The sequence below is a fragment of the Prionailurus viverrinus genome, chromosome D1, assembly GCF_022837055.1.
Source record: "Prionailurus viverrinus isolate Anna chromosome D1, UM_Priviv_1.0, whole genome shotgun sequence".
In the NCBI taxonomy this organism is placed as follows: Eukaryota; Metazoa; Chordata; class Mammalia; order Carnivora; family Felidae; genus Prionailurus; species Prionailurus viverrinus.
Window position 1 is genome coordinate 53653753 of NC_062570.1, and position 27488 is coordinate 53681240.

Genomic DNA, 27488 nt, shown 5'->3' on the forward strand with positions numbered 1-27488 from the left:
CAGGTGAAGTGCCTCGCCCGAGGTCACAGAGCAATTGGTCGCCGACAGGGACAAGCACGAGAATGAAGTTTGGGCCAGTGTAAGTTGGGAGATAGTTTTTCCAGGTTCGATGGTGGCCCAGCCAAGCTGTTCATACACACTTAGAAAGATAGGTCCTGATGCTGTGGGTTTCATGCACTCACCCCCGCTCACATTCTAGGAGAACTTTCATTGCTGGATGAGGAAGCCCTCATTACATTTATGTCCATTTATGTAAAATGTACATAAAATGTACATTTTAATGAAGCCTGGCTATTCTGGTTCACTCCTGTGATGACTCCGACATTTGGCCTTAAAAGGCCAGAAGTTGGGGTGAGCCCCCTAAGTATCCTCAATGCTGCCTTCCGACTCCAGGCTCCCAGGTGGACCCCCAGCCGGACCTCCAGCCCTCACAGGTGGGCTCTAGCCTCTCCCTCTGCTCCCTTTCACCATATCTCCGCTCTGCATGCCCAGGCCCCCGCACCATCCTTGCTGCCTTGAGGAGCCTGTGTCTCTCAGCCTGCGGGCCTTTGCTCATGCCAGTCCCCCTGGCTCGAATGCCCCGTCCCTCCACTTTATACACCTCCACCCTGTCTCTCCTTACATGCCCAGTTCTTGTTCTTTCTAGAAGCTTCCCCAGACCACTCTACCACCGAACTGCAGTGTCCGTGCCTGAGATGCTGCCCTGCCAAGGATGGGGGGAGGGCGTCACCACATCCCTCTCCTCCAGTCTCCCAGTGCCCTGTCGTGCTAACACCTAGCCACACCTCTGTGGAAGCCGTGGGGCAAGGGAGCCCAGGTGCTGCAGGCCTGTGTCGGGGAAGGGCAGAGAATAGTCTCAGGTGGGAAGGGAGTGGAGCAGGCAGACAAAGAATAACGTCTTTAGTGGCTGTTTACCCATGCTCGCTAGCAAGGACTACACTGAGTGCTGACTGCACTACACGCCCCTCAGGGTCACTGGGTCGCCTGCCCTGCACGCGCCAGGTTTCCTGGCCCCTCCCACCAAATGCCAGCTGTGCTCCCCGGTCATCATCGCAACCCGAAAACACTCCCTTCCAGACACTGCCGGTGGAAAACCACTGCCACCCACGGTGAGGCTTGTGCTCCAGTCCTATTCTGTCTCCACATCACCACATCTCAACACAAAGCACTTTATTTATTTATTTATTTGAGAGAGAGGCAGACAGAGTGCAAGCAGGGGAGGGGCAGAGAGAGAGGGAGAGACAGAGAATCCCAAGCAGGCTCTACACTGTCAGCGACAGAGCCCGATGCAGGGCTCGAACTCATGAGACGTGAGGTCACGACCTCAGCCGAAGTCAGACGCTTCACCGACTGAGCCACCCAGGTGCCCCTCAACACAAAGCGCTTTAATAGTCTGAGTGTCCACTCAAAGTTCTGCCCTGACCGCATGAATGAGGAGCATAAACGGCCCCCTGGTGACCTCAGGGTACCCTTTTCTACCCCTCATCAAGAAAACTGGAAGGGGAGCCCTGGGAAAGCTCCTGTCCTCTGTCTCCGCTTCCATGGACCCTCCCTGCCATGAGTCCATCTGGGGTTCAGGCCAAGTACCATTTCGAATCACTGCACATTGGCCATGACATAGAAAGAGCAGCACAGCAGTGAAAGTGAACGGAAAGCATCCGTTTGGGGAGGGGACGAACAAGCAAAGAAACATGGCAAAAAGTTCAGCCACTAGCCTTGTGCTCAAACTGGTGGTTTCATCTGGGGCCTCACAGTCGTGTTCCTTCTGGGCTAAGGTAATGATCATACTGGTGATCTCTGTCTCTAACCCTTACATAGGACCCTATAGCTTGCAAGGTGCTTTCATATGCCTTTGACAAGTGAAGAAACTAAAATGCAGGCTAAATAGATTGTCTGAGATTATACAGCTTGAAGGAGGCAAAGCTGAGCCTGGAAGTCAGGCCATCAGATCCCGGCTGCCGACTGTGGTGACAAAGAGCTTTCTGGCCTCCCTAAATTGGTCGTGCAGGCCAAGGTTCATTAGCTGAGCTCTCAGCACGGCTACATCACCGTCCTGAGTTAGTGGTGCTCAATGGCATTTTAATGGGAGCCAAATAACTCTTCCTGATGGCATTCGCAGGCAGCTGGAGTTTTTGTGTTTTATGGTAATTAAATACCGTCATCTTTCACGTCTGACAATCTTTAGGACCCGATGAACGAGTGCAGCGCACGCCAGGTCGTTGTTAATTCTGGAGCAAGGAGACCTCGGGGCTCCTGACGGCAGGAGCGTGGGCACCGGGCTCGGCACCCTTTCGCAGAGCCACTGCTGGCCTTAGCTCGCAGGGCTGTTGACACGTTCGAATTCCTTGCCTAAGCCAAAGCCCTGGAAGTTCATGCCTTTTTCTCATGAGGGTGCTCTTATGAAAGAATAATGACCCACTCAGCTGGAGCCTCTGGCAGGCAGGCATCCGGCAGTCACCCAGGGCCTTGCTTGTGGTTTCACCCCGCCTGGCTCAAGCCTCCACCTGGCCACTGGACACCTTCCTCAAACACTAGGGAGCACGGCACTCCCTTGCTTAAAGCCCACTGGGGCACCCTGTCACCCTCCCCGTGAAGGCCGAGTTCTTTCATGTGGCACCTGTAGGCATCCGCCATCTGGGCCTACCTTTGGGGTCTCCTCCCTGCCTGTGGCCGCTGCCCCTCCCAGCCATCACACTGCTTATCCAAGTGCTCCAGGGGGCCTCACTGCCTCTCTCTCAGGCCTCTGAACCCCTCACGTGTGCCCATTAGACACAGGTCACACGTCATCTCTCCTGAAGCCTCCTCCCCCAGCCGCAGCAGTCCGTCTGGCAGCTGCCTCTGTGCTCCATGGAGCTCCAGCGGCAATGTGGTGAAGGCTAACGAGAATCCTGGGAGCCGCCGCTTGTGGAGGGGCTCACTGTGTGACAGGCATTGACTGACGTAAGCTCTTTACCTGAGTCAACTCACTTCATATACGTACAGGAGAGTGTTTCACGGCATGGGCCCTGGAGCCAGCCTGCCCGGTTCAAATGGTGGCTGCACCACTCAGTGGTTTTGTAATCTTAGGCAAACTGCTTACTCAGCCTTTCTGTGCCTTAGTTTCCTCCTCTACAAAATGGGGAGTAATAATAGTACCTTCTTTACAGGGGCATCGGAAGGATTAAATAAGTCAAACACAGGCCCAGTCGCGTAGCAAGTACTCAATAAATATTAACTGCTGCAGTTTCGTCACGATTGCCATTTTGTGTAGTATCTGAGTGTCTGTGAGCAGCTCAAAGTCAGGGACCATATTTGTTTCATCTCTGGATCTCCGCGGATTCAGTCTGTGGTAGCCCTTCTTCCTTCTCTTCCTCTTCCTTTTATTACTGTTACTATTATAGACTCATTTTACAGATGAGGAGTTAGAGGCTCAGAGAAGTTAAGTGACTTGCCCTCAATCATGCTTGTCAGAGACGGAGCCCAGGCGGAGCCCGCATCTGGAAGACGCCTGACCTCTGTTCTTACACGTTTCTTCAGCAAGCATGTAGACACCAGCTCTTTGCCAAGGCTGGGGCTTATCTTCATCTTAAAACCCTCCAGTCTCTGCACAACAGAGGGCTCTTTAGTGTTGCTGATTGACTTGAACCTGAAGTGCCCTCTGCTTAGGGCAAGGGGTACCTTAACGTGCACCTGAACCCAGGACAGAGCATCACCTTGATTCGTTCTGACATGCTTATCTGGTGCAGAAAGGGGCCCTTGGAAGTCATGGAGACCCCACTCATCTGACTTTGCTTTGAGGGTCAGGCTGCAGCCATTCTAATCACTTCTGATCTGCATGTTGAGCCACAGGTACCCTCGTTAGACCAGGGCTCCTGGAAGCCAGTGGGTGGTCCAGAATAGGCTCCAGCTGCAATAAATGCGTACCACATTTCTATCAGATATGTTCTTGCCCTTTTTCTCTCAAGTTTTTTTTGCCTTGTGGAACCCCTGTTGTAAATGCTGGACAGTGATTATCACGGGGATGAGTCAGCACTTTACAATTTATTCATTCAGCATGCCTTTATGGTAACTGTGGAATTAATAGTTACCATTTTTTTTCATTACTGTATTCCCGGCACTATGCTAAGCACCTTACATACATTATCTCTTTTATTTCTCGTAACCACCCTATAAGGTGGGTAGTATCTCCAGTTAATGATAAGAAAACTGAAGCTCCAGAGAAATCAAGTAACTTGATCCACATCGCAGAGCTTATAAGTAGCAAAGCCAAAACTTGAACCCGGGGCTGTTTGACATCAAAGCGTAGTCTCTTCCTATTACCTACTATTTGGAAGAGCACTCTGAAGAAGCCTCATGATGTCTCAGTTCAGGGAGATGCTCCTGGAGGCGTCAATGTTCAGGATTTTTGTGGTATATAAAGTGGGAAGAAAAAAAAAGCATCTGAGGTGTTGGAGGGAACCAGCAACTGCAAATATATCCGAGAACTTGTAGGAAGCAAAAATACTGCCTGGAAAACCAGGCTTGCAAAACTCAGATAAGCAAGTGGCCTTTACTAACAGAGGTGTGCAGTATAACAGTAAAAATGACTCATATCTGGGCTTGATTCAGAGATATACTTGGAGGCTGTATCTGTGAAAAGAGGGTGTAAATTGAAATTTACAGCTCAGCTTTGCAAATGTACCAATGCTTACTCCCAGGTAGCAGGAGAGAAGCCATTGCTTGCGTGAGCAAGAAGTCCACCTAGCTAATTTGCTGTTCTCTCCCCCACATTCTGTAAATATTGACTGGGGCTATGGAGATGAGTGGCACGTGGTCCCTTCCCTGTGGGAGTAGCGGAAGCCCAAGTACTTGGCACTGGAGCAAGGGCCGTTGCTTTTCATCCTCCAGAAAGTGATGACGTAGGAATGCGTGCACCCTTTCACAGACCAAGGACGAGGGAGGTAAAGTGAGTTACTGGAGGCCACCCAGCCAGTTTGTAGAAACCAGCAGGGAGTCAGGCCTCTCTTGGGCCATCTCTGTCTCATCCACCATTGCATTCCCAACACGCAGTGTACAGGACCTGGCACAGAATAGGCACCCAGTAAATGTTGAATGAACGAACTGGTTCTAAGTTTCTCTGTCTAGATGGGAATGTATATGAGAGAGGGGGGAAGGGGAGAAAAGAAGGACCCTCTCTGCCTGCCGTCTATCCTCCCTCCTGGCCTTAGGAGCAGAAAGGAGACTCCATTCAGACCAGAGGAGACAATGCTCCTTAGGAAGGTCATGTCTCTTTTGGGGGTTGTGAGTGATCTTCCACTGATAAGTCCCAAAACACAGATCTTCTCCCTTGGGAACCTGGGAAAACTCAAAGTCCCCTTTCCTGGTGGTCTCAGAATGGAAGGGATGAGGGAAGGGAAACAAACAGCCCAGCTGATGCACCTGGAACTCTGGCTCCAGGTAAGTCAGTAAAGGGCCACATAGGCCCACGGTCTAGACAGCCCAGGGTGATCTGCTATGATTTTTGGCACACAGATGTCCTCCGCACTAGGTTTATGCTCTTGGATAGACTGCCCAAGCCACTCATGAGAGCCATTTTACTAAATAAGCCTATACTGAGCACCTGGTTGGTTGTAGGGCCTGTGGTCACCAGCACAGAGGGGACAGGGATTTTTATACCTACCAGGAGAGGCAAGATGGGGACATAAGTATCCCAGCTGTAAGGGAGAAGGAGAAGCTGCATGGTCCAGGTTACCTGCTGTTAGCGTTCAATCAAGGAAAAAAGAACTTTGGGGAGGGCAGATCAAGGAAGACTTTCTGGAGGAGGTGGAAATTGAGCTGAGCTTCAAAAAACAGAGAGGATTTGGACCAGGATATTCCTTATCCTCATAGGAGAATTTCCTTCTAGAAGTTAGGTTTTTAGATATGTGACTAGTGGTCTTATACATTAAAATCTCATTGTTTCAGGACTCTTGGCAGTGCTTCTAAAGCCTTATCAAGCCAGAGCTTGGCATCCTGACTTAGTCACAAAGCAGATGTCTGTAGGCATGCAGACCAGCCTGTTCTGACCCAGCCGTCATATGCTTGCTGTCTTAACTGAGGGGTTTTATTCTGCCTATGGCCATGGACTGAGACAGTCGGGCTGGTGTCTGTTATATGCAACAGCACTGTGGTTTGGTAGACAGAATTCAGGCTTTGGATTAATAAGGACCCCTTTAGTGTGACACCTGGATGGCCCAACTGGTTGAGTGTCTGACTCTTGCTTTCAGCTTGGGGCATGATCCCAAGGTCGTGGGATCAAGCCCTGTGTTAGGCTCTGTACTGAGTGTGGAGCATGCTTGAGATTCTCTCGCTCTCTCCCTCTGCCCCTCTTCCTCGATTGTACTGTCTCTAAAATTAAAAGTGGCGGGGGGGGGCACCTGGGTGGCTCAGTCGGGTGAGCATCCAACTTCAGCTCAGGTCATGAGCTCATAGTTCGTGAGTTCAAGCCCCACATCAGGCTCACTGCTGTCAGTGCGGAACCCACTTGGGATCTTCTGTCCCCCCCCCCCCTCCCGCCCCTTGCTTGCTCACGCTCTCTCTCAAAAAGAAATAAATCTTTAAAAGATTTAAAAAAAAGTAAAACAAAATAAAATAAAGGACCCCTTAGTTTTGCAAACCTCAGCTTCCTTGTCCTTAAAATGGGAATGATAATAATACTGCCCTCTAGGGGTTGTTGTGGGCATTAGAAAAGTTAAGGCTGTAAAAGTACACAGTTAAGTGCTAGTGGCAGCAACTATCAATATCCGTTAGGTAAAAATGCCACAAGGAGGTTGACTCCTGGTGGGAGGCCTGGAGCAAGGGCTAGGTCACCCTTCTCTGCTGGCCTCCTGATAAGCCTCAGACATAGTGGTCCAATCCCTCTCACTACTTCGGAGCCATGAGGACTGCAGCCAGCAGCCTGAAAGGCCAAGGGGTAGGGGGGACACTCGGCCAACCCAGGAGGGTGCTTCTGCTGCTGGCTTCTGTCTCAGGCTCCAAACGTCTCCATTAAAGTGATGCCTGAGGACGGCTGGACAAAGCAAATGACCCTGCTATTCTCGCCTGCTCCCTGGTGCAAGGCTGTCTGCTTTCTGCCTGTTTTGCTTCCCATGCTTAATGCCTCCCATTAAGGGGGATTCCTGCTAGCACCGCATGGCACATCTTCAGAGGGTACAAGGCACATTCCTGGGGACCGTCCTCATCAGAAACGAGGTTTTAGCCACTAGACTGCCGCAGCAGACCTCTTGGCCTCTGGGGGAAAGGTGTGGCAGGAGTCAAGGGTAGAGGGAGGAAGATGATGAGAGGTAGGGTTGGATTCTGCAGGGTGGGTGGGTCACACTCTGAAGGGCTTGCCAGACCCTGTGTGGGCTTTATCTTGAAATCTATTTTTCATCTATAAATCTGGTGATGATAATACTTATTGTTCTGAGTAGTTGAAAGGAGTAAATAAAAGATGTATCTTAATTCCCTTGTCTGCAAAGTGAGGATAAAAATAGTACCTGCTCTTTAGTGGGTCATGAGGATCAGCTGAATTTAAACATGGAGAGGGCTCAGAATAGTTCCTGGCACACAGTAAGTGCTCAGTAACTGTTAATGATGGTTTTTAATAACCCCCAGGTGGTTTTTAATTCAGCTCATTCCCTTTGCTCAAAATTCATCCCTCCCCCAGGCTATCACTGACCACTTAGCCTAAAATTTCACCACAGCCCTCACATACCCAGGCCACAGGCCCTTTCCTGGCTTTCTGTGTTCTCAGATTTATCACCACCTTAGTAAACTACATGTTTTCCTTACCTTGTTTGTTTCATTTTCTGTGTGCCCTTGTATACTTTCGCAACTTCTAGCATCCATTGGAATCAACTGGAGACTTGGTGAAATCAGATTGCTGGGGCCCACCCAAGGGTTCATGATTCAATAAGCCTGGGCCAGGGATCCAGAATTTTCTCTTCTAACAAATTCCCAGGTGATATCGAAGGGGCTGGTCTGCACCACACTTGCAAAACACCACCCACTAAGTATTAAAGAAACCATGTGAAGTGGGTGACGTCAGAGGCTACTTTTTTTTTCTAATCTTGTTTATTGTCTCTTTTCGAATTTAAGCTCCAAGGGGACAGGGATTTTGTCTGTTTTGTTGATGTGTCCCTAGCACCGAAAATAGTAGGTACTCAGTAAGTACCGTCTCCCCACCGTATGGGCACGCATGGTCCGCCGCGCCGGTCGCCGCCCGGCCACTCCCGCGTGGGCCTCGGGACCAGGCCCGGCCGTGGCGGTGGCCTGGCGCCCCGCTGACCGCGCGTGTTTGTGCCCTAGATCACCCGGGCGGCCTGCAGAACCACCCGCGGCTCCGGACGCCGCCGCCGCCGCTCTCGCACGCGCACACGCCCAACCAGCACCACGCGGCCTCCATCAACTCCCTGAACCGGGGCAACTTCACTCCGAGGAGCAACCCCAGCCCGGCCCCCACGGACCACTCGCTCTCCGGAGAGCCCCCCGCCGGCGGCGCCCAGGAGCCGGCCCACGCCCAGGACAACTGGCTGCTCAACAGCAACATCCCCCTGGAGACCAGGTGCGGGGGAGGGGCGGGGCCGAGCCGCGGGGGTGGGCAGAGGGGCCCTTCCGTGTGCCCCCACGGCCGTGGTCGGGAGGCTGGGGTCGGGCAGCAGCTCCGAGAGGCGGCTCTCTGGCCGGGGAGCCAGGCGGCGGGATGGGCGTGGGGCAGGAAGAGCGGGCTCTTGCGAATCGAGCAGCCGCAAGGTCCAGGGCTGGCCTGCAGCTGACAAAGGTATGAGCCCCGGCGTGCCCTTTTTCCTTGTCTACGCGGTGGGGGTGCTGCTCGCTGGAGGAGGCTGTTGTAAAAGGAGATGAGAGTTGAGTGTGTCACGGGGAGGCAGAGGGTAGGCTCCTGATAAGTGTTTAATTGGGATCCACATCTCCGCCTTTCCCTACTGTGATTTGGTCACCTTGTGCCTGGCCTGGGACCTGCCTGGCCTGTGGTGGGTGCTCAGGGAAGGCTCCCTGTCCTTTCTCCTCTCCTTCCCTCCCACGGACTTCTCACCTTTCACCAAGCCCTATAATCCCTGACATTGAGACACCATCAACTTTTGGTTACAAGACCTTTCATACTTGAAATGTGATGTAATCCTCACAACTTTACCAAGGCCTTGTTGTGATTTGTGATCCCATTTGGGAGTTTTGGAAGCTGCGAATCAGACTCGGTGACTAGTTCAGGTCACATAGACGGTGGATGTGTGTCTAAGATGTGAACCCAGGATGCCTGACTCAGTGCGCAATGCTATTTCCCTACACCACAGCCACCTTCTCCTGGTCTCCCCTGGCCTGGACCTCTCCACCTCTGCATTCTTCCAGTCTTGCAGAGTGCTCCCTTCCCTCCAGGGACTGCAGTCAGCATCAGTTCTGTAGCTGCCCTCCTTCCCTCTGGTTAGTCACTATTTTACCAAAATGAAAATGAGGGGTTTTGTTTTGTTTTGTTTTTTTGTTTTTTTTTTTTTTTTTTTTTTTTAAGATACAGGCATACAAACTCATTGGAGAAAATGCAGAAAGATAGAAAGACAAAAATTAGATTTACCCATAATCCGGAAGAAAAGCAAAAATAAGGTTAAAAACAGAGAGACAACTATTAAGAGACTCTTAAATACAGAGGATAAACTGAGGGTGGCTGGTGGGGTGTTGAGTGAGGGGATGGGCTAAATGGGTGATGGGCATTAAGGAGGGCACTTGTTGGGATGAACACTGGGTGTTGTATGTAAGTGATGAATCGCTGGATTCTACTCCTGAAATCTTTACCACCGTATATGTTAACTAAATTGAATTTAAATAAAAAAATAATTTAAAAAAAGATTTACCCATAATTCTTACTCCTCTGTTGACTTTGGGGGACATAGCCTTTTCCTACTTTCTCTAAAGATGAAGTGTCCCAGTCTAGCACAATTAGAACCTCTTCATCTTCTACCCTAAGTAGTGGGGAAACATAGATTTTATTTTCTCAAACTCCTGTTCTTTATCTGTGAAGAGGACAGAAGTCATCCCACACTTAAAGAGGTGAAATTAATTTACACATGGAACATCTGACTCTATCTGGCATTATGACATCTGCACGTTGAGCTTGTGGGATCCAGTGAAAGAAAATCAACATCCTTTTGTGCCCTTTTACTCCTGTAGAATCGCTTTTCCAAAAGCAAATCTCTTAGAGATACTGCCCAGCTCGCCCCACCCCCAGTCTCTTAATTAATATTGTTTTTGTTGACCTCCTCTAAAATCATGTGTGAGTTTTCCTGACATGCCTCCTTGGCTCTCATCAGTGACAGAGCTGGATGATCATATGCCATCCCACCCAGGGTAGCTTAATCAGATCCCCATTAGTTCCCATGGGCTTATTGAATGACTGCACATGGCTGAAAGAAGTCAGCAAATAATCGATGGTTCTGATTCTCTGCATGGAACACAGTAGCCACTCCCTCTGGTTGGATGTTCATTTTTATCCCTTAGTATCAAAGTAGGTGGTTCTCTGGGTTTTTCAAGGGAAAGGAAGATAGAGGACCAGCAGCAGGGCATTTTCCTGGTAGAGTGGTCCCAGCTGACCTCTCTTGCCTCATCAGCCAGCCGACACCTGCCTTTCTGACCCTCTGTCCTCCCACGTCCATTGTACAAACCACACGGAACTTGGTTTTCTTTGTCCTTCCTTCTACTTTATCACACTTCGGAAATAAAAGAAAATCACTTGTATCTACCACCAAACGTAACCATCGTTAACATGCCAGCATATGTATATTCATATATACTATTTTATGTAAATCTGTACAGATATAGATATTTAACATCTGATATATGTATGAGTGTGTGTGTGTGTTTATCAGTCTTCCCCAAGATGCCCACCCCTTTCATGCCTCTGTGCCTTTGCACATGCTCTTGTACAGTTGTCCGCCAGAGCTGCCCTCCTTCTTACTTCTTGGTCTTGCAAAGTCCTACTTACTCTTAAAGACCCAGATGAAATGTTTGAGGTAGGTCTCCTCTGTTACCCCAGAGTTTTGTGTATCTAAAGATGGTCTAAAACTGGGACACGTGCCTAATACAGCCGGTAACACATTCAGAATTCTGGGCCTTAATACTGACCTTTCCTGGTTGATGTCACAAAACCAACAAGGCTGAAGAGGGGTTGGTGCCCCATCTGGCAGATAGAACTGCAGATAATTTTGACCAGCGTGGTAAGATAGGAATAGCACAGAATTTACAGTCAGAGCACTTGGATTCCTGTCTTGGCTTTAACAGTTACTGTCCCAGCAAGTTCATGAACATCCCTGACCCTCGATTTGCCTGTGTAAATTGGGCTAAGAACTCAGGCCTCTCCAATTGGAAGGAAGTGAATCACATAAGAAACATAAAGCATGGTGCCTGGCATTAAAAGACACACTATAAAAATGATTTCCCATGTTTTTTCATATACATCATCTTCCCATATCAACCCTGTAAAGAAAAAAGTCTTGAAAAAATATTTATTGAACTCCTGCTCACCCGAAGAGTTGAGAGGAAATAGGAGATTGCACCTTTTTCTCCACCTTGGAGAAGGAAGTTTGGCCCCAGTGCTCTGAGTACATAAGTGATGGTCCTTTCACTGAAGCTAGTTGTTCATAGCACAGGTTTTAGGGCCAGGCAGATCCTGTGCCCACATCCCCACCCTGTCGCTCACTGGCTGTGGTCCTAGACCTTAAATTTCTTCATCTCTAAAAGGGAGAACATCTTAGTAACTTCCTGTTCTGATTCTCTATTGCTGCATAACAAATGACTGTCAAACTCTGCCAGTTGATTAGACTTCACAGTGTGAGTCGGGAGTTCAGGAAGAGCTGGGTCTTCCTGACCTAGGGTCGGTCAGTGGTATTAGCTGTTAGCTGGGCAATCTGAAGGAGCCAAGTGGCTTGACTCGCATGCCTGAGCCTTGGAGAAGAAGGCTGGGTAGCTGGGCTCAGCGGACCCTCACCCTCTAACGTGGTCTCAGGGCTTCTCCTCCCAGTCTTCCCAGCAGGGAGTGGACTTCATACTCGGTGGCTCAGAGCTCCATGGCACTGAGACAGAAGTCGCCGATCCTTCTAAAGGCTTGGTCTGCAATGGCATAGTGTCCCTCCTGCCATTGTTCTGTTGGTCAGAGCAGTCCTAGGCCAGCCGGCTTCAAGGAGAGGGACTTCCCAAGGGGAGAGTGCCAAAGGATTTTCGGCCACTTCTAACCCACTGTAGTGCTTCCTGAGGCTGTGATAGCAATTACATATGATCAGGTCTGAAAATGTCTTGGCACGCAGTAAGTGCTCAACTGCTTACCATGTAGTGCTTGTTACTCAGGAAATAGTCACCGAATGCCTACTGTGTGCCCAGTGGGCAATATGTCTAAGAGAACAGACTCTTGCACTAGGGCAACTGCTATGATAGAGGCACATACCAGGAATCTGTGTTTTAATTGCCTCCGGATTTTCAGCGGGCAGCACAGGGCTTGCCACATCATGGGTACTGGAACAATATTAACACACAGGTTAAATGAATGAACAATGGAACAGTGAATGAAATGTTATACCTAACTTGAGTGGGGAAAAGGAAGGCTTCCCAGGGGACCTGGTGCTGTGGGGCTGACTGTCGAAGAGCAGGCAGGATTCCCCAGGTGGAGCCAAGAAGAAGGGGTGTGAGAGAGGCACAGCCTGAGCAGAGGCCCGAAAGCCCAAGGGAGCAGGGCCTAGTTGAGGCGGTTGTAGCCAACAGCCTTTTAACCAAGCGACACCCGAATGGAGAGCCCCATGATGCCAGAGGAACAGTCACAGGCCCTTCTGTAATTGTCGCACTGAGTCTATGTTGAGAGTGAAAAGTAAATAGCTGAGAAAACAGCATAACTGCTGGCAGAATAAGCAGGAGGGGGTTAGATTTCATGCTGGAGACAAAGGCAGGAGGGCAAGTGAGAGGGAGGACTTGGTTAACCCACTGCCTCTAGCACCCTCCGAGGGTTAACAGAGTCCCCAAGGGGAGACCAGGCCTCCCTGTGATTCCCAGAGCTGGGGGTCACATGTTGCTTTGAGGTCTGCTGGTGCATCTGTGGTCCATTCTGGTGGGATCCATGTGTTCAGGGTCCACTATACCCTGGTCCACTTCGTTCACGCTCTGTAGCATCAAATGCTTAATTGATTTCATAGGGATTGTCTGATTAATAGCCTGTCAGGCTCCTGTCAGATGAAGGGGAAGCCAGAGCACGAGGCTGCCAGACCCCTGCTCTAGCTCATCTGATCCCAGGCCTGGTTTGGGAGCCTGAGGCCCGTTGTGTGGTCATGCTCAATTAGGGGAATAGCCCCGTCTACCCCTCAGGGATGGGAGGACATCCTGGTGGTCTCCAACCCAGGCTTGGTATAGTTCCCAGAATAGCGCACAGTACCTTCTAGCGGGCCAGGCCAACTCCTGAGCATTGCAGGAAATTGGGGTGGACAGTTGTCCCTGTCATTTGATGATTTGGTCCCAGGCATGCAGAAAACAGAGCCACTATCTTAGAAGAAGCTCATGGTCTTATGAGGAAGGCAGACCCATAAATGAATGAATGAAGATGGCACTTTGGATAGTGCTCTGACTTGGGGGGTGGTCTTAGCAGAGAGGAGAGTGTGGCTCCCTCTGTATGGGGGCATCAAGGAACAGTCACACCAAACACTCATGGGGCCCTTACTGGGGCTCCTTAGAGGGAAGCACGGAAGAGACTCAGCACCTAGGATTTTTATTGGGAACTGGCCACACAGGCACCTTATGCCTGGCAAAGGCCCAAATTCAGACACCCAGAAGGAAAGCAGGTGTTTGGCATAAACCATATTGTTTGTACACGTAGTTTAGACACAGTGAGTTAGCTGCTCGTCAGTTAATGGTGGGAACCCTCCCGAAAACCTCAGTCAGGACTGCTATGGTAACTGCTCTGCACAGGTAGGTAGTCTTATTATCATCTCCACTTTAGAGATGAAGAATCTGAAGACAGGAAAGTGAAGTAACTTGCGTAAGGAAACACAGCCAGCAAGTGGCAGGGCCAGGATCCACACCCCGGCCAGCTGGCTCCAGAGGACCTAGCTGCTCTCCAGTGCTGCCCTCCTGATTATTTGGACCTGCATCAGGAGGAGATTGCAGGGGAGAAAGGAATTCTCGGGTGAGGGACAGCTGTGCAAAAGCACAGAGCTGAGAGAGCTTCGTATCTTGGAGAGATGGCTAAGAGTTGGGGGACACGGGAGCGCATGGGCCTCATGGAAATGCATGTAAATGAGAGTCGGCAATGGAGGGCCTTGAGTTATAGGAAGAAGAGGTGGGTATGGGGCCTGAGGGTGGCAGAAGTGGGGTGAGTAGTTACGAACATCTTTGAAATAGGAGAGTAACCTTATGGAATTGGCCTTTCGGAAGGATCACTGTGGCCTGGAAGACCCGGTTCATTTTTTGTTGCTTTTGTTCATTCGTTTGTTAAATGCTGGCTCTATCACAAAGTCTTTATGGGGCCTTGGCCAAATCTCTGACGCCCTGCACACCTTGGGGGTGTCAGCTGCAGAATGTAGCTGGACAGCTAGTATAGCATGTAGCAGAATGTCCTGTTCTGCTGGGTGGCTGCCCCAGGGCTTTGTGGGTGAAGCATGGCCAGGACAGCGGGCTCGCGGTGAGATGAGCTGTTGAGCAAGGCAGTCTGAAGACCTGGCCACTGTGACTTTCCGGCCACGTCCTTCCCAAAAGTTGTTTGTTCTGTCCTCGGAAGGCGAGCTCTGCCTGCCCTGGGCTGGAACTAGAATCTCTGCAGGCAGCTCAGGGACTTGCCCGAGGCCTCCTCTCAGGCGTAGAGAGGAGGCGGTCCCCTCCCCACTGCAAGGAGAGCTGTGACAGCAGAATGCACTTGACTACATCCCCTCTCCGGGTACTCAGCAACTCTCTCCTGAGAGGCAGCTGGAGGCAGTGAGGTTGGAGGAATGTGGTTTTCAGTCCCAGCTCTACCTTTCAGTTGCTGTGTGACCTTGGACAGTCACTCATCCAATCTGGGCCTCAGTTTCCATATTTGTTAAAATGAGGTAACAATACCCACCGGTGTGCGGGTCCGATGAATCTAGGGTCCACACCCGAGTTCCCAACAGCAGTGAGCTGGAGACCAGGCAGGACTGTGATTTAAGGAGGCCTCGGCAGCATGGGCCTTCATTAGGAGAGGCTTGTAACTTTTGTTTTCCCGAAGAACTGGAATCTCAGAGTTGGGAGCGGGAAATGGGCAGGAAATTTGGGGAGGAGCCTCGAACTAGGAGCCCAGACACCTAGGCTTTAGTTTCAGCTCTGCCGCTAAGTTGCTCTGCGCATATGAGCAGGACACATGTCTGTCTGGGTCTCGATTTCCTCACCAATCAAATGAGGCCTCATCGACTCAGAACTAAGTTTCAGAAGCACAGAATAGGGGCATTTCAAGTCAGCAGTAGGATTCTAAACTGGCAGTATTTTCAGCAGGTGCTAGCGTTCCCCCCAAATTCCCGAGTGATCTGAATGGCTAACGTCTGAGTTAGTGCCAACGTGGAAAGCTCTTTCAGGGAATCTGGCATAGTCTCTCTCCAGAAACCCTTTGTTCCAGTGCACTGCCTCTTCCCCTGTCCTAACAGATCTGCACGTTTGAGAGATAATTGCTCTCTTTTCTTAAATTATAGAAGTAGAAATAAAAACCACTCTTGATCCAGACACTGGAAAATCTCACTATTAACATTTCAATTTTTATCCTTTTTGTCTTTTTTTTTCCTGAATATATTTATTTTGGATGGGCTTTAAGGTACACGTTTGACTCTCTGAGAGCCCAGTCCTAGCCTAGCGATGCAAGCCAGACTCCCAGATGTACGCAGAAGCATACCATGCAGCCAGCTGCTGGCCCCAGGGAGGCACCAAGAGCTCGTCCTGGGCCTCTGGGCAGAAGTGGCTAGGGCCTGCTCAGGCTGGGCCATAGGGACTGTAGAAAGACTGGAAATTCCCTCCTGAACTACAGGGAATGAGGGAAATAATAATAAAACACCACCTGTGCTCCCCTCAATTAAACACCAACTGTGTGCCTGCAGTATGCCAGGGGCGCCTCCCTTTGTATACCCCATCGTTCACGGTCTTCAGCAAATATTTATGGAGTGCCTTCTGTGTACCAGGCGCTCTTGTAGACTCTGGGCACATGGCAGAGAACAAGGCAGGTAAGATTTCTACCCTTACGGAACTTAAATTGCAATAGGAAAAAAATGTGTGTGTGTGTGTGTGTGTGTGTGTGTGTGTGTGTGTGTGCACGTGCGCGCATACGTGCGTGTGTCTAGTCCAATGGGGAAAACTAAAGCAGTGCTAGGGGCCAGGGGTAATTAGAAAGAGCAGGAAGGGAACTATTACAGTTAGCCATGAGAAGGGAAGGAAAGGCCCATGCAGATATTTGGGGGAAGGTGATTCAGGCAAATAACAGCAAAGGCTTTAGCTGGTTGGAGTAGCAGCATGGAGGCCAGGGTATCTGTAGCACAGAAAATGATATTGGAGAGGTAGCAGGGGGCCAGACGTTGTATACCCTAGTAAGGACCATGGTTTTATTCTTATGAAACCGTTGGAAGGTTGTGAGTAGAGAAGTAGCATGATCTAAATTATATTTTAGCTTCTATAAGGAGAGTGATTATCCCAGTTTATGAGTGCTCAGAGAGATAGACTCACCACCTCATGGTCGGTGAATGACAGAGCTGGGACCTCTTTGACCGCAGAGTCTCTGTGCCTTCCCTCATCACAAGAGGCCTCCCATGAGGAGACCACCTGTGGAGGGTGGGGGCAGAAATGAGGCCACTCTGAAGGACTTCTGCACCCCTGTAGTTCCTCTCAGACCCTGTGGGAGGCCCCGGGGGCCATGAACACAACCAGAACAGCCTGGTACCCAGACTGCTGGGCCCAGACAGCTCAGGACTCTCTCAAAGGGGAGGTCCCCACCACCATGGCAGTTCTCAGTGGCTCTGGCTGCTAAACTGTGTTGCCTTGTGTTCCCACCGTCCCCGAGGGTGCTAATGAAAGTGTCAACAGCCCCTCCTCATTTGGTATGTAAGGCTGGCCCGGGGGGCAAACCCACAGGCAAGACGGTGACACAGGCTTGTGAGCTGTGGGATCAGACAAACCTGCGTTCTCTTCCAGCTCTGCCGCTTGCTTACTCCGTGATAGGACCTTCAGAAAGTTACATCTCTGATCTTTGATTTGCCAGCCTACAAAGCAAAAATGATAGTGCTGACATTGTAATGTGGGGACTAACATTTACGTTAGATACAGAGTTCTAGAACAGTGGATAAGCTATGGTAGATGTAGGGCAGATTAGCATTAGTACTTCTAGAATATTTGTTAGTGTTCGTGCTAATGTTATGTAAATTAGTACTAATACCTAAATTGGCATTAGAACTTCTATGATGTGTGTTTAGCCTTTACTGATACTTCCAACATTACTCATTTGGTCCTACATCAACTTTGTGAACTTAGTATTGTTATCCTCATTTTACAGATGAAGTATAGGATTGGAAGAGGTTGAAATTTTTACACAGTCACACAGCAAGAAAGCGGCAGAAAAGGGACTTGAATTTGGGTTCTCTGGTGCTCAAGGCCTGGTCCAAGTCAGCAGGAAAGTCCCTCGCAGGGCCGAACCCAAAAGTTAGCTCTCGGCACTCAAGTCCTTCCTTGAGGTGCATACAATAGGCTGAAGCCATCACCGGCTTGTTTAAAACTGTGCACTTACACGGTTTTCAAGTGAGGGGACAGCAGTGCGTGAAAATATCAGGAAACAGGATCCAGCACACTCCAGTATGAATGAGGCCAGTTAGCAGGCACGATGGAGACCCAGAGGGCAAGTGTGTCTGTCTCCATTCTGCATTAGAAATGGGTGCTGTCAGAAAATGCATTGCCCTCAGTGTACACGGGGGGAACAAAAGACACGACGCCCCATCTGTCTTCTGAGGGGCACCATCCTCACCATTCAGCCATCACCGAGGTCCCTGCTCTGCTAAAGGACCGTGACACTTTAAATATTGTCAGCATCAACCTGGGGGTTTGTGAGAAATGCAGATTCTCAGGCCCCACCTCCATCTTCCGACTCCGAATCTCTGGGGTGGGCCTCAGCAAAGCACAGCTCTCCAGGCGATTCTGATGCTTACTCGAGTTTGAGCACCACGGCTTGAGAAGAAAATGGCCCCAAATGCTTATCACTCTTTTTTCTTTGGACTAGCCAAGTGTCTCTTGCTGTTGTTTGAACAGATGTATAGAAAGTATACATCTTTCTACTTTCTATGTATAGTAGAGAAAGCACAGTCTTTGGAAACAGAAAACCTGAGCTCAAATTCCTGCGTAGAACCTTGCCAGCTGGTAACCTTGGCAAATCCTGTTACCTCTCCACATCTCAGTTTCCTCACCTGTAAAATGGGGATACACCTTCCTTGCATAGCCTAGTCTGAACATTTGAAGTAAACGGATGTATCATGCCTAGCTCAGTGCCTGAGACGTAATCAGTCTTCGTCAGTGAGAGCTGTGATTTGATGGCCACAACTGCCAGACATTCAGGTTTGTACAGAGAATGCTCCCTCTGGATGCTCTGTGCCAGGCAGACCCCTCGCACATGTGGCTTGCACACAGACCCATCGCCTGGCAGCCTTGTCCCGCTGATCTCACGCACAGCTGCGGCAGACGGCCACTTTGTGTGTTTCTCTACTATCCCCCTTCATCGATGCATGACTCATTGCTTCATTCATGTCTCCATGTGTGCGTAGAAACCTAGGCAAGCAGCCATTCCTAGGGACATTGCAGGACAACCTCATTGAGATGGACATTCTCAGCGCCTCCCGCCATGATGGGGCTTACAGTGACGGGTAGGTGACATCCCCATGTTCTTCCTCTCTGTGTATGCTGTCCCTGTGGCTCCTGCACTCGCATGCAGACCCTGAGACCTTTCCCTGGGCTCTCCTGCGGGAGGTGACGATGCCTTGTTGCATGCCCATCCCCAACAGTTTCTCCTTGAAGTACCCTGTTTTCAGCATATTAACAGCGGCATTGTTAATATGCAGCTCCCGGCATCTCATTGGCTGCCTCTGACATTCTGAGAGACATCTCATAGCAATTTTTATGCAGCATAGGCCCTGTATCATACGTATCATAATCCCAAGGATGTGTTCTGTGACCTGAGGCATCTTGCACCCCAGCAAAGTGCAAGATTGCCCTAAGGTTTCAGGGGGAAGCAGTGCAACCAGTGCACCCCATTTCCCAGGCCGTGTACAAATTCTCCCGTGGCCATGGTTAAAGACAAGCTGTGGAGGATTTCCTGACACCTAGTTTGGCCACAACCATGCGCTTTGACCTGCCACGCTGCCCTGAAGACTATGGCTAGGCTGAGGATGCATTTGCCTACCTGTCCTCTCACACAGCTTTTGCTAGGAGTTTGGAAGGCAGCAGTCTGGCTTCTGAAGGCTTTTGCTGCCATCGGTTGTATAACAGCCACTGGGGGACTCAGCCATGGCAAAACTTAATGGTGGTCTCTGAGTTCCACCCCCGAAACACCCTTTAAACGGAACGGTATTTCATACCTCCACCAAGGTACACTGGCAAAGTAGGTATTGGAGAGAGAAGAAACATTTAGGTTCCATTAGCTCCAGGACACAGAACAGGATTTTAGACACATTCCTAGTTAACCGCCAGTAATTTTAGAGAACAGCTAGTATAATACCCAAGAAACAGCATCCCCACCCCAGCCCTTCCCCGGAGAGGGATCTCCACACCCAGCCTTCTGTCAAGTCGGTAACACCTTCTTCCTTGGCCCCGGGTGGTTTTTCCCACGGGAAGGACTATCCCATTGTGTTCCCCGGAAGCGTGTGTTCGTGTGCCCTGTTATGTGGTCTGGTACATGATTCTCCTTTTCTCTGTCCCTCCTGTCTTCTCTGTGGTGATTCTCCAGGCTCCTCTGCATGCCTCTATTGCTGCCTCTGTCCTCCAGGTTGACCTTGGTCCCAGTGAGCCTGCAGACCCTGATGCCCTCTGGCTTCTCTCCACCCGCAGGCACTTCCTCTTCAAGCCGGGAGGCACCTCCCCACTCTTCTGCACCACCTCACCAGGGTACCCGCTGACGTCCAGCACGGTGTACTCCCCCCCGCCCCGGCCCCTGCCCCGCAGCACCTTTGCCCGGCCAGCCTTCAACCTCCAGAAGCCCTCCAAGTACTGTAACTGGAAGTGCGCGGCCCTGAGCGCCATCGTCATCTCAGCCACGCTGGTCATCCTGCTGGCATACTTCGTGGGTAAGCACCTCCCTCGCCCCAGCTCCCCTCGGCTCCCCTTCGCTCAGAGGGCAGCACACAACACGCCTGTGGGCACCGCGGGCACCTTGCCGCCCCGACGGCCAAAGCACACATGGCGAGCCACGCAGCCCTGGGGCGCTGGCCTGCACCCCCTAAACTGTCAAGGTCATCTCTCTGGGGCCCTCTTCTGCTCCCTGCTTGTAAGCAGGAAGGAAGCTGAGCAGCTGCTCCGTCCTGTGTTGGATGCTTAGCAGTAGGCGTAAGCAGTCACCAAGACTGACCTTTGAGGTGGTGGTCTGTGGCGTGAGTGTCACGGATTGGAGTCACGACAAATGACCAGTTGGAGAGGCTGGACAGCAGGCAGGCCTCTCCTGCTAGTGCCACGTAGCCGCAGTTAGGAGCAGGAAAGACGTGGGGTGCCCTGGGGTTGGAGGGAAACTGCCAAAGATTGGACTGTGCTGACCTCAGCCAGGAAGCATATCTGAAGGTGACGAGAGGCTGTGACGAGGTGGTCTGAGGGGACTGTGGGAGCCCAAGTCCAGAGTGCAGCCATGGTCAGGACTGAGGAGCAGCGGGTCCCCACTAGCAGTGAGAGTTGGCTGAGGGATGCACGGAGACCCCAAGCAGCGCTGACTGGCCTTCTTGCCTGACCCCAGGCCACCTCCACGATGTAGGAAACTCCTCTTGGCCCCTACTTTGCCACCACAGGATGCCACCCATTGGATGCTCTTTCGACGTATTCCCCCCACAGTCAGGTTTCTTGCTTCCTTCACCCCCATCTTTGATCTGTTCCCAGGGAAGATGTTAATCTGAAGAGATCCGTAGGCACCGCTTAGAGTCCGCTGCCTCTTTGTAAATCAGCCCATTAATAAAGGCATCCAGAGGGGTTGGCTTCACCCTCTGTCCTTTCCAGCCTTTGAATTCTGTCATTCTCGGGTTTAAGGTAGGTCAAGCCAGCTTGAGAAGTCCTTGAAGCCATGCTGAGGAATTCTGAGATAATTCTGTATGCAAGGGGAACTTTTCCAGTGTAAGCCCGGTAAAGAGAAACAGAAGTAACTGGCACAGGCCAGAGGAAGACAGGGTGTCGTCCACGGTGGAAAAGAACCCTGTCATCGCATAACCCCCTGGGTTACTGTGGATGAAAAAGGGCTGTGTGCTGAAGAAGTACGTGCAGTCACTAGGAATGATGAACGAAACATGGGCCCCCGCTTGTTCAGGAGAAGGGATTCAAGCATGGATTGAGCGTTCGAGATTCGTGGATTTTACAAGTAATCGGGAAGATGACAGCCCCTCAAACAGGGAGGTCGCCTTAAATAGCTCCACCTATAGTAAGCTTTCATCAGTATGCCAGATCTCTCTCTCCCTTGTGACGACTGGCACAGAAAATTCCATGGCTTCAAGGCCAGGTGGGCATAGGTGTTTCTTCTCTTCTATCTGATTGCTTAGTTGATGCTGTCTAGAAAGCTGTGTTAAGAAGGATCCCGAGGGGGAGCCTGGGGGGCTCTGTCAGTTATGCGTCTGACTCTTGACTTCAGCTCAGGTCGTGATCTCATCATCGTGAGATTGAGCCCTGTGTTAGGCTCCTCACTGGGGGTAGAGCCTGCTTAAGATTCTCCCTCTCCCCCTCCCCTGTGCGTGCTCGCTCTCTCTCTCTCTCTCTCTCTCTCTCTCAAAAAGAAGGGTCCTGAGGCTATATTCAGGATCAATGGGAAAGGGTCTCTGTGATTGATTAGTAATACCTATTATGGTCACCAGAATGGAGAATATTGATGGCACACCAGGCATTTGCCATCCCTACTGTGTGTTAGTGGGTAAAAGGAATAGCCAAACTGGGAGAGGCCAGAGCCCTGTGAAAGGGTACTGATTGATGTAAACTGGGTTACAGGTGAGGGCTATACAGTTCCAAGCACCATCACTCGGCGTGAAAGTTTCTTCCTGTCACCACCAATGCTGTGTCCCTGGTAACCACTAATGCAACTCTTGTTTTTGACTGACATTATTATATTTCCTAAATGAGTAGACGTTTGAACGAGGACTGTCCCTGTTCATCGAGAGTCAAGTAGTTTGCAACATAAAGACATCAACTTACATTGAAGTTGGAAAGTTTATACTGTAGCCTCGTTCAGGGAGAAAGAATAAATCTTTGTATGATTATGCAAACTCTCATCTGTTTACATCCCATGGGCTTCTATGGGGTCAGTTTTCAGGAATCTAAATTTAGATAGGATCTACCAGGAGGTAGTGAGCTCCTTGTCATAGGAACGATGCAAATAGAGCCCAGTGACCACATAGCAAGGATGATTCCAGTGCCGACTGAGATTTTTTCACTGGATGGCCTTTGATTGTCCTTCCAACACTGACAGTCTTTGCATCCATGATTTTGTGACTTTTGTTTCTCATTCAGCAAACCATACAGGGTACCTCCTTTGGACCAGGTACTGTGCTAAATGTTAGGGCTAAATACATGATCCCTGCCCTCTTGTTGTTGGTAGCTTTGGAAAGGAGACAGCTGTGTTAGCCGTGACTGAAGCAGCTCAGGGGCTATGGGAATACCCACCGCCAAGAGCACTAGGGGAGGCTCCCTGGGAAGGATGATGATGTAGCTGAATCCTCTAGTCAGAGTTAAATTGTCAGGAGACATGCAGAGAGTGGATGTCAAACCGAGGGAAGTTTCAGGTTTAAGAGAGGACAGTGTGGTGGTAAGGCCATCGTCTGTGTTTGAAGCATCTGAGGGGTGTTGGAGCTAATGCAGGAGAGTTCGGTAAGATCATGAAGATGACCTCAGAGGCCAAGTGACGGACCTTCCCGGATGGGCACTGGGGAGCCACTGAAGGGTTTTAAGCAGTGGAAGCAGTGGCAGAATGTAGTCAGACTTTTATTTTAGAAAGAAAAGTGTAGAGGAAGGAAGAATAGGCCCCGTCACAGCAAATGGGTCAGGAGAAGCCAAGGGCATCGGCTAAGACAGTAGCAGTGTAGGTGGAGAGGAGGGGTTGGCTTTAGGAGAATTTGTGTCTCCTGTTAGGAGTGGTTAGTCCATTGATAATGTGTCCTCACATAGAATAAATACATCCTTCTGATAAAACCCTCTCTCTGCAGAAACTTTAAGACGAGACTGTAGATTGCATATGCAAGGGCCAGGTCAGATAGGCAGAACTAGAATGTTGCCTTTGTTTCCTGGAGACTCAGAGCTTACACCAGCCTCTGACAGACCTGGATTCCATTCCCAGCTCTGCCACCTGGCTGCTGTTCACCCCTGGGCAACTCGCTTCTCTTTCTGAGCCTTGACTTCCTCATCTAGAAGACAGGCACGACCCATCACCTCAGGAGGATGTGTGTGAGGCTGGAGTACGCTAATGCAGGTGAAGGCATTGCAGGTGCATTTTCCTACTTTTCCTCAAGGGCTGGGGCGGCATCCTTCGTGCCTGGTCCCCTCCAGCTGCCGGGGGCAGAGGATGAGCGTCTTGTTGCTTGGTCGTAATCACAGCCTGTGATGACTAACTTGGAAGGAACTTTCAATTATTAAAAATCAAATTAATTGTCTCAGCCGAGCACAAATATCCTTAACAAAGACTTTTCCAGCCGACCAACCGATCTAATCAACAGGCAGAAGCACAGATACTTAATTAGATTTTTGATGAAAAATTGTGTTTAATTTCAAGTATAATCAATTATTAATTACTGTAATGAGTGAGTCTGACTGGGTTTACTAATTAACTCATTTAAAAATTATGAATAACCTTTTCATTTGTAATTATTTTCTACATCCTATCAAGCTCCAGATAAGAATCCTATCACTTCACCAGCACAGGGGGAGTCGAAAACAGGGCGGGCAAGAATTGTTCTTTCTCTGCTATCTGCTCAGGGCTGCCATATCTGGAGGGAACCCTGACAGATCCATTTGACATTCGGTTTTTAGTTCAAAAGTTTCCGTTCATTTGCAGAGACACCTGCAGTTACTCTCCTAGGAAGATCACAGCCAGCATTCACCACCCACAAAGGCTACAGGGCCTGGGGCCTTGCCTCTGGGCTGTCTTCCCCCCTGGGGGGTGTTACTTGGCCACTCTAGTTTGGGTGGGTAATCTAGGAAGGACCTTTAAGAATCCACGGGGCATCTCACCAGAGATGTGATGTACATTTTTGTCTCCAAAGGACACCCTTTCGGAGAGGTAGCTGTTGACCATGCGTGCCTTGTTTTACTCACCATTCTCCCTGTGATGGTTTTTGAGTATTGGAACACTCTCCGCCTTTTCCTTTCTGAAGATAAGAAATGTGTTTGCAGAACCAAATAGGGAGAGCATGATAATGAGGGGAAGATTAGTTAAAAGTCAAACCATGAAGTTTGTGCAGCCATGGCAAATAATGCTTTATTTTATAGCAGCTAATTGTTTTTAAAACGCTGTCCCCACAAAAGGCTGTGTGGCATAGTGTGGTAAAGATAATAGGGGCTGCTGTGGTCATTAATAATGAGAGCACTTCACTTAGCTTTGATTGTTTGCAGCCCACATGCCCCTCTCTGTTCTGAGCACTTTGCTTGTAGTTTCTTGTTTTCAAATCTCCCAACAGCCCTGTGGATTATTCTCTCCAATTTACAGATGAGGACACTGAGAACCTGTGAACTGGAATAAGTTCCCACCGTCACCTGGTAAATGGCAGGACAGTGGTCATCCCCAGGCACCCAGGCTCTAGGGCTGATGCCTTTAAATTCTTTTTCTCTTTCGACTTCACATTCCTAAACTTTATGCACTAACTTCCCTATCATAGTACTTGGTATTTAGAATTTTTGCTGTGTGCCCAGTGTTGGTCCAAGCCCATCATGTCATATCTTTGAACACTCAACAGTTCTGTGAGATAAGTTTTATTTTCTGTTTTTTCTACAAGAGGAAACTAAAGCTCACAGAAGTTAACAACTTGCCAGGGTCCCAAAACCAGTAAAGAATATAGGATTTTTAAAGGCCATACTCTCAGACACTGTGCTGGGTTCACAGCTTGAACAGATGGTTGTAGAATCAAAAGACCCCACTCATGTCCAGCTCTATCACTTGCTGACTGTGTAAACTTGGGCAAGTTGCTTAATTTGTCTGAACCTCAGTTTCCACTTTGCTTATGGCTCCTATAGTGGGTGTGGCTGGAATGATTACCCCATTTTACGTGGGAGGAATTTATAGCAGCATGGCTGAGAGCATGGGTTCTGAAATTAGGCTGTCTGATTTCAGATCTCAGCTCTGCTGCATATCTGTCTTATGACCTTAGACAAGTCTGTTTAACCTCTATCAGCCTCAGTTTACCCATCTGTAAAGCGAGGCTAATAATAGTGGCTACTTCACAGGGCTCTTGCAAATTCCAGTAAGATAATTTGCATAAAGTACTTAGACTACTGTCTGGGACCTTTAGCACTCAATAAAAGGTAGATACTATTATTGTTGTTAATAGTATTCTTAGTACTATTAGCATCACATGTGGAAGAGTATTTGTAAGTTTTGACTGAGACCTTGGACCAGCCTCATCTCATCGCAGTGCCTGCAGGCTTCCTGGCCTGTGTTAGTCACCGGGGCAGCCGACAGAACAAGCAGGGAGGCCTGTCAGGAGACATTTGTAGGGATGTGTCGCTGTTACAGGGAAGCAGCCTAGAGAAGAATCATTACCAGAAAGTGCCTCGCATCATTTCTTTAACTCAGACAAAAGTTGATTTTTGGTTCACTGACAGTCGCCTCTGTCCAGGTAAGACTGACAGGCTCCCCGGCGTTCTGGATCTCTATGTGAAAAGCAAACACGGGGTATCATGGAAGAGCTGCGGATTCCTATCTCCAGGACTCCTCGAGCACCTGTCTTGCCAAATAGGTGTTTGGAAAAGGGGGCACAACAGGCTTGCTAACAGTACAAAAAAGCAGGACTAGTTTTACATTTGAGTGGAGACCTGAGATTGCCCTGGGACTCTCTTCCACGGTGGGTACAGGCCCGCCCCGCGGAGAAAGGGTGCCGCTCACTATGCTTTCTCTAAGGCAGTGAGGTGTTCTCATGGAATTCTGCAGAAATCTCAGCTCTGCCACAGCCCAGATGGGTGACCCTTTGGAGCCTTGGTTTCCTAATTTGCAAAGTGGGGAGAACAATAGTACTCCCATGGGAGATGATGCTGAAAAACCACAGGGCATGTGAAAAAGGAGAGCTCCCTTGCTGGTGGCCTTGGGACACTGTTGGGAGCCTTCCTTGGACCCCAGTTTCTCAACCCAGGATGGGGTGGGAGTAGATGATCCCATAATGTCCTCCCCAGGTTTTGGAAGGAGGAAGGAGGAAACTGAACCCGGACGTGGGCTGTGGCGGCCTCTGTGCAGCTGCTACGACGACATGCTCAGCACTGAGGGCTCCTTCTTTTTATTTCTTTTATCTTTTTTTTTTTTTTAAGTAGGTCACATTTTCACCTCCACAAGCAGCTGATGTTGGATTGAGAAAAAAAAAAATCGGAGCCCTTGCTTGAAGTGGTGATAGTTCGGTGAGAACGCTGCTAAATTTAATTGCTCCTTTACAAAAGGCAGCTGTCAGAGTGCTTGCTTGTTGGAATATCGCAGTCCTTGGTCCGGAAGTGCCTGGGTCATCCAGTTCTCGGGGTTATCTGGGCAGCGCTGATGGAGGCGGGCTGGGGCCCCGAGTGCCACGTGTGCAGACTGGTGTGGGCTCTCCTCGCCATGTCTGACTGACATTCCACCACACAAACCCGACTTCAGGGGCTGGCTGGTGGCAGTCCAGTTAGGGGGTCATGAGGCATCCCTTCTCTTTAGGGGGTGCCGTTGCTCACTCTCCCCTCTCCTAAAGTCTGTTCTCTGCTGCACGCTCGTCCCGAGCACAAAGCCAGGCACAAGGGAGCCCTGCTCAGTGAGACTTGGTTGGATAAATGACCTTGCAAGGTGGTAAAGCCTGCCGAGGGTATTTTGGGTGGAAGGAAAATACAGGCAAAAGCACGATGGCACAAATGTGCACTGTATGTCCTGTATGTCGGGGGCAGGTGACATGGACATGAAATGAGTAGAGAAAAGGTCAGAAATGGAAGCCAAGGTGATATTACCCCCTCCTTCCCGCAGTTATCCCATCTGGTTCAGCTCTCACGGCATCAGCATCTCGGGTGCCATTTGCTTCATAAGCACAGGCCTGTTGCCCTTTGGGCCCGGGTGTTACTAGCGAGCAATACAGCTTATTTTCTCTCCTCTCTCTTTGACTTCACATCAGGCC

General features: G+C 49.9%; 1 protein-coding gene across 1 annotated transcript in view; it reads left to right on the forward strand.

Moving 5' to 3' along the window:
- The window catches only part of TENM4 (teneurin transmembrane protein 4), a 747207-nt gene that overhangs the window by 504446 nt on the left and 215273 nt on the right, over window positions 1–27488 (forward strand). The window contains 3 exon segments of the mRNA XM_047823379.1: window positions 8287–8542; window positions 18753–18851; window positions 20032–20267. Of these exon segments, the coding sequence (XP_047679335.1) occupies window positions 8287–8542; window positions 18753–18851; window positions 20032–20267 (591 nt within the window).